Source organism: Mus pahari, chromosome 19, assembly GCF_900095145.1.
Source record: "Mus pahari chromosome 19, PAHARI_EIJ_v1.1, whole genome shotgun sequence".
In the NCBI taxonomy this organism is placed as follows: domain Eukaryota; kingdom Metazoa; phylum Chordata; class Mammalia; order Rodentia; family Muridae; genus Mus; species Mus pahari.
In genome coordinates, this window is record NC_034608.1 from 12,505,343 (window position 1) to 12,512,983 (window position 7,641).

At 47.1% G+C, this 7,641-nt stretch overlaps 1 protein-coding gene across 1 annotated transcript in view; it reads left to right on the forward strand.

Annotated features, from left to right (window-relative positions):
• LOC110336891 overlaps nucleotides 1-7,641 on the forward strand; it is a 36,195-nt gene that overhangs the window by 5,760 nt on the left and 22,794 nt on the right. The window contains exons 3-5 of the mRNA XM_021219630.1: nucleotides 846-1,205; nucleotides 2,309-2,668; nucleotides 5,037-5,305. Coding sequence (XP_021075289.1) covers nucleotides 846-1,205; nucleotides 2,309-2,668; nucleotides 5,037-5,305 — 989 coding nt within the window. The remainder of the gene's footprint in view (nucleotides 1-845; nucleotides 1,206-2,308; nucleotides 2,669-5,036; nucleotides 5,306-7,641) is intronic.

Sequence of the window (7,641 nt, forward strand, 5' to 3'; positions counted from 1 at the left end):
TGTAGCAGAAGATGGCCCAATCGGCCATCACTGGGAATAGAGGCCCCTTGGTCTTGCAAACTTTATATGACCCAGCACAAGGGAAGGCCAGGGCCAAGTAGTGGGAGTGGGTGGGTAGGGAGCAGGGGCAGCGGGGGGGGGTGTATAGGGAACTTTCAGGATAGCATTCGAAATGTAAATAAAAAAATAATAATAATAAAAAAAGAAAAAATTATAGCAAATGGAAGCAATCAACACTGTATTTCCAAACATACAAATTTGTTAAATAAATTCATGACCATGTATGGTCCTGAGTCATCCTTTACTCATTCATTCATTCATTCATTCTCCACAGATATTTAAGTTTTTATTTTATTTATTTATTTATTTATTTATTTATTTATTTATTTATTTATTTATTTTACACAGCCTTTCCTTAAAAATAATACAAGACAAATCCCAGTTCTCATAATTCCCTAAACTTAGTGGACTGGAAGACCGACTAGTAAAGAAAGCTAGAAGATGAATCAGGTATTGGGTGTAATCACTAAAAGACAAGAAACAAAAGAGTCAGAGTGTGAAGGTCGGGAGGCGTCATCCCAACACCCATCTACACTGAGTGCGAGCAGGGATCTGAAGACAGTGAGGTGGGACCATGTAGACACCCGAGGAGAGAGCACCATAAAGAGGAAATGACAAGTGAGGGATATGGAGTGCATGGAGGTAATGTGGTGACCTCCACCAAGTAGGGCAGGGAAACACCCACACACCTCAGCTGAGCTATGGACACAGCTGCTCGGGACCCAGGGTACCATCTTAGTTAAATACAACAACCCTAATATTGATGGATCTCTCTTCCCTTCTAGGCTCTCTTTTCATCTGTGGGCATCCTTCCTTCCCTGCCAAGCTCACTATTGAATCAGTGCCACCCAGTGTTGCTGAAGGGGGAAGTGTTCTTCTCCTTGTTCACAACCTCCAGGATAAGCTTCGAGGGCTTTCCTGGTACAAAGGGGCATCTGTGTCTAGGAACCTTGAGGTAGCCCGACAGATAATAGCCAAGAATTCAAGTGTGCCAGGCCCTGCCCACAGCGGTAGAGAAACAATGTACAGCAATGGATCCCTCCTGCTCCAGAATGTGACCTGCAATGATACTGGATTCTACACCCTACGAACTCTGAGTAGACATCGGAAAATGGAATTAGCACACGTGCAACTTCAGGTGGACAGTAAGTGATTCTCTGTGATCATTCAGTGCTGGGTAGGACTTTGAAACACAGGACTGTCACCCCCGGCATGTGGCTACCAACCCTTTGCACTGTGTCTTTATTTTGGGGGTTGACCGCTTGTGCTGTACACATATGATGGAGAGAAATACCTATAGATCAGACTCCATCGTTTGACTCGCCTCTGTATCAAGGAGGACCTTGTCAGAAAATAACTCATCCCTAGCTGCCAGAGTCTTCCCAGTCTTCTGGGGGCTCTTGCCATGCATGTGATGACATCACAGCATCCTCACAGAGTGGTGGGTACCAGGAAGCTCTGGCCTCAGTCGTCTGTTCCAGGCTTGACTGCAGTGACTCTGGGGAGCACTTTATCAGGAGTGCTGCTTCCTGCCTGTCTCCTCACAGCTTGTCTACCCTGATCTTCTAGCACCGAGGACACTGAGCCCAGGGGTGGAAAAGCATGCAGTGGACTGGGCCCTCCGACATCAATCACCAATTAAAAAATGCATCACAGGCTTGTCCACAGGCCATCTTCTGGTGGTATCATTTTAAATTGAGGCTCCCTCTTTCAAAAGATTCTAGCTTGTTTTAAGTTGACATAAAGCTAGCCAGCATAATTCCTGAGCCCTTTCCAATACCTGGGTCTGCCAAGAAGAGCAGACTGCTCCTGGCCATCACCCAGCCCTAGTCCTGGGGGCTGCAGGCAGAGCAGGAAGATCATGTAGCAAGTGAGATCAGAGGAAGAGTGCAGGTTCAAAGGAAATGAGAGAAGTCAGAAAGTGAATATGCAGGGTGTGCAGAGACCAAGGTCAGAGGGAGGCATCATCTCAAAGCACAGCGTGCATGAATGTGTGCAGTGTCTGACCGAGGGCAGTGAGGGGGCAGCCATGGAGACACCGAGGAGAGAGCTCCATGTAGAGGAAATGACAGATTCTGTGGCACGGAGGGAATGGAGGCCATGTTGATCACTTCCAACAGGTGGGATAGACACACCCTCGAATGCTTGTCTAGGCTGAGTGAAGAATCCTTCTTGTCAGGATGCAGGTTGCCATCTTTCCACCAAGCACAATGATCCCATGTGATGACTTTTCTCCTTTCCCTTCCAGCCTCCCTTTCCCCGTGCTGTGACACTGTTGACTCTGCCCAGCTCAGCATTGATCCAATGCCTCGGCATGCTGCGGAAGGGGAATGCATCCTTCTCCGTGTTCTTAATCTGCCTGAAGATTTCCAATTTTTTTGCTGGTACAAAGGAGCATCGACCTTCCAGATCTTTAAAATTGCAGAATATAGCAGAGCCAGGAACTCCATCATCAAGGGGCCTGCAGAAAGCAGAACGGAGAGAGTGTTCACCAATGGATCTCTCCTGCTCCAGGATGTCACTGAGAAAGACACGGGCTTATATACACTACAAACTATAGACAGAAATTTCAAAATTGAAAAAGCACATGTGCAAATCCATGTGAACAGTAAGTGACTCTCTATGGCTTCCTGCTGCTGGGTGTGACTTACCCTATTTTATAACTGTATTTTGTGGACTGGGCTGTGCCTGCTCTCTCCCCCACTGCATTGTGTCCTCACATTGGTTACCGCAGGGCATACATACATTGGACCAACAGCATTAGATTAGAACCAGTTACCTGTATTTACCTGAAGATAGGAAGGCCTGTGTTGGGTAAAGTCAGGCCAAGCATGTCAGACACAGGCCTGAGCCTTGGGTCTCTCACCATGCACATCGCCCTGAGGAAGACTCTGTGGGGGTCATTCAGGCCCTCCCTGAAGAAGTGATTCCAGGTCCTCACAGAGAGCACCAGGAAGTCCTGGCTGCTAGTCTTCATCCCTGTTTAGACTCCAGGGGACAGTGGGGAGTGTTTTGTCACTGCTTGTTTTTGGATTCCTGTTGGTGCTGACATGGGACAAAGCTCTAGTGGCATGTAGAAGCAGCCTGTGTACTGCCATGAGAGCCATGGTTAGGCTAGGTCCCCTGGACATCTACCTCAGAGACTCAGCAGGGAGAGCATAGCTGGACAGGTGTTCAGGCCATTAACTAATTGTCCTATTGGGCTCATGAGATTTCACAGGATTTCACAGGAGGGGCAGGGTCCCCAAAGCAAGGGGCAGAGGACACAGGCCCCCCTCTGCAGTTGGTTTTCCTCTGAGGGCCAGCTCCTGGAATTGTCTCCTGCAGGCGAATGATGGCAGAGTTGCTGAACTGGATGGCATCAGGCATGAGGTGTAATGGTAACTAGATGAGGAGATTGATTGGCAATAACTCAGCCTAAGCCGTCACACTCTGCCCAGCATACTGGGGCTTTTGCCATGTATACTCAGAATGCCTATATTGGGTGCATCTCCTGGTTGTGTTTCCTGTCACAAGTAGAACAGTACCTGACTGTGTGGGAGGTGTGGAGCTACAGTGGAAGGAAAGGAAGGGCTCCTTCAATTGACCTCTGACCTACATCTAGGTGCTGTATCCTGCACTCACCCAAACACATGGTGTTGTACAGCTTCACCTGCACCAACACACACACACACACACACACACACACACACACACACACACACACACACACACGTTAATGTGAGCTGGAGGTTTAACCTCTGTCAGTAGCTTTAAATATGAGAATTCTATTAAAACCTAGTCTTGGCAGGCCCTGAGATGTTCATTCACTTATCCACCCACATACCTGAGCCTGTCCACTTATTGGAATTTTCAGAAAAATTAAATTCCCCTTTAAAAACAAGGTGCTAGGTTTAGTTGACTGGAAGTCAGACCAGACAGCCCATCTCAAAGCGAAGTCAGTGTGGAGGGCATCCAGAGAGGGAAGAGACCAAAGAGGCCAGAGAGAAAACACTGGGGATTGTAGGAGAGGTGAGGGAAGGAATCCTCATCCCCACATCTTCTGAGGGTGGAGACACACGAGGACAGAGTTCCCCACAGAGGAAGCGACACAGTCAGGTGCACCAAGGGCATGGAGGTCGTTTGCACACTCCCAGTTGTGCAGACACTCCCACCCACTTCTGCTGAGTGATGGATCTAAGATTCTCTGGACCCCATCTTTTCACCAAAGACAAAGGGGTCAATATTGATGGATTTATCCCTTTCCCTTCTATCTTCCCTGTCAGTCTGTGTTCCCCCTCCCTCTGTGGTCCAGCTCACTACTGAATCAGTAAGAGGAGCATCAGGAAGCCAGGGATCCAGACTCAACTCTACTTGTCCCCAGACAACTTCTCCTCAGGGCTAGCATTGGACTTCCTGTCAGAGCTGACAGGGAACAAGGCTTGGCTGAGTGTCCATGTCCTATAGGGTGTAGGATCAGCTGTTTATGCCATGACAGCTGCAGTCATGTGGGTCACCTGTGAACCTCCTTCTTCTGAGGTTCAATGGACAGGTGCCAGGACAGAAGCCAACTGTTCTGATGGACTTAGGAAATTCACTGGAAAATAATGTCCCCAAGGATAGGGACAGAGATGACAGTTCTCCAGGCACCTTCTTATCCTCAGAAATCCAGCCTTGGATAAATGGAACAGATGCTGCTGATGTGAGCAGCTCCCCATCCCCAGGTCAGAACATTGCTCAGACCTAATTTTAACTCATAGGCAGTGCAAATGATCATGGACAGTTTTCCTAGTACAGGGAAACTGAGACACATCAACCTCAGTGGCTCAATCAAGGTCATACAGCCTCTGGGTCACAGATGCAAGGCACAAGATATGACTGTAGTCACTGCTCCAATTACTCCTCCATGGAAGCTTTATTTATTTGAGCTGTAGAGGGGCTGGTTGAGCTGTGTGAAGAATGACTGTCATTTGGTCCCCTCCTCTGTTTCTTTGCAGAGCATGTGACACAGCCCTTCATGAGAGTCACAGACAGCACAGTTCATGTACAGAGCTCAGTGGTCTTCACTTGCTTCTCAGACAACACTGGGATCTCCATCCGTTGGCTCTTCAACAATCAGAGTGTACAGCTCACAGAGAGGATGACCCTGTCTCCGTCAAAGTGCCAACTCAGGATACATGCTGTGAGGAAGGAGGATGCTGGAGAGTATCAATGTGAGGTCTCCAACCCAGTCAGCTCACAGACCAGTCTCCCAGTCAGCCTGGCTGTGATGAATGAGTGACTCCTCCTCTCATCCTACAGCAGGGGAAGGGGGAGGCATTCCTTTGTTAATAGGGTACAGAATGGATGAAAGTTACATAGTAAAAATTGTCAGTAACCAGTCAGGTACCACCAGCATGGTGGCTCATGCCTGTAGTTCCGACATAGCAGTGTGTAGAAGAACAGGGCATCATTTTAAGTGAGACTTGGTGTCCAAAGGAAAATAAAGACATCAATATGGTAAACAGTATTACAAATGTTTTAAGAGTTTGGGTTGTGGATCTAGTATATCACTAGCCCTGAGAATCCATGGCAACTAGGTTCAGGAGTCCCCAAACTTCAGGGTTCTCTGAGTGCCCTGTTAACATGGTACAGTGTTTGCACAGAGACAAACATGCTCTCATATGCTCCAATAGCTTCACCTAACCCCAAGGCTACCTGGACACCAGTCACCCATGGGAAGTGAGGAACTGACCGAAGGAACTGCCCATGTTTCTGTGTATATAACTGGCTACTAGATAGTTTTGATTCACAGTTTCTTTGATACACAGAATTGAAATTTTTTTTTGTGTAAAGGACAACTGGAGTGTTTTTCTCCCAAGGGTGGCAGTCACAGTGTGACCTTGCACACAATTCTTTGTCATATAAATATACATGATATAAATTATATATATGTTATGTCTATATGGGATTTCTCCCTTTAGTTTTGAAGCACACAGCTGGGTAGTATAAATCTCTTTTAACCTGTCATGTGACCATCACCACTGGCCATTTCTTTTCCTCTTTTCCCCTTTTTCTTCCTTTATTAGGTATTTTCTTTATTTACATTTCAAATGCTATCCCAAAAATTCCCTATACCTCCCCCTGCCCTGCTCCCCTACCCACCCATTCCCACTTTCTGGCCCTGGCATTCCCCCGTACTGAGGTGTTGGGGGTCTCCCAGCTCCTTGTTGCCACCAGGCCTACCTTGCTGTTACACTAATCACTCTCCTTCAAANCNCCAGCCCCCTACAGGCGCTGAAACCCACTAGAGAGTTGCTGTGCCTCCACCGCCTACCAAGAGGACCCTCCCGGATATCCCAGATCCATTTGTCCCTGCCTCGATCCTTGGACCCGCCTACGATCGGACCGCCACCGAGAACTTAAAAGACTTAGGAGGGGGCTGGGGATCTTTCCATGTTATTTAAACGGAGTTCGGTTATTAAAAATTGGAGCCTTGATCAGAAATTTATCTAGGCTTCCATTTTCCTATTGCACATTCCATTTCAGCCAGCCCTCCTCTCAGGATGAACCCAGACCGGATTAAAGTGAGTTTTGTCAGAAACTCACACTGGGGCATATAAAGTTTGCATAGCCTAGGGGCCTCTCTTCTCAATGATGGACAGCTAGGCCGTCTTTCGCTACATATGCAGCTAGAGACATGAGCTCTGGGGGTACTGGTCAGTTCATATTGTTATTCCATCTACAGGGTTGCAGACCCCTTCAGTACCATGGGTTCTTTCTCTGGTTCCTCCATTGGGGACCCTATGTCCCATACTATAGATGACTGAGAGCACCCACTTCTGTATTTGCCAGGCACTGGCATAGCCTCATAGGAGACGGTTATATCAGGGTCTCTTCAGCAAAATCTTGCTGGCATGTGCAATAGTGTCTGTGTTTGATGGCTGATGATGGGGAGGATTCCCAGGTGGGGTAGTCTCCGGATAGTCCATCCTTTCGTCTTAGCTCCAAACTTTGTCTCTGTAACTCCTTTAATGGGTATTATGTTCCCTAGCCTAAGGAGGAATGAAGTATCCACATGTTGGTCTTCCTTCTTCTTGGTTTTCTTGTGTTTTGCAAATTGTATCTTGGGTATTCTACATTTCTGGGCTAATATCCACTTATCAGTGAGTGCATATCTAGAGACTTCTTTTGTGATTGGGTTACCTCACTAAGGATAATATCCTCCAGATATATCCATTTGCCCAAGAATTTCATAAATTCATCAGTTTTGCTTGTTTCTAAATACAATGTTTTTCTTTCTTTTTTAAAAATTATTTTATTAGATATTTTCTTCATTTACATTTCAAATGTTATCCTGAATGTCCTCTGTATACTCCTCCCCCCTCCCTGCTCCCCTGCCCACTCACTCCTACTTCTTGGCCCTGGTGTTCCCCTGTATGGGGCATATAAAGTTTGCAAGACCAAGGGGCCTCTCTTCCCAATAATGGCTGACTAGGCCATCTTCTGCTATATATGCAGCTAGAGACATGAGCTCTGGAGGTACTGATTAGTTCATATTGTTGTTCCACCTACAGGGTTGCAGACCCCTTCAGTTCCTTGGGTAATTTTTCTAGCTCCTCC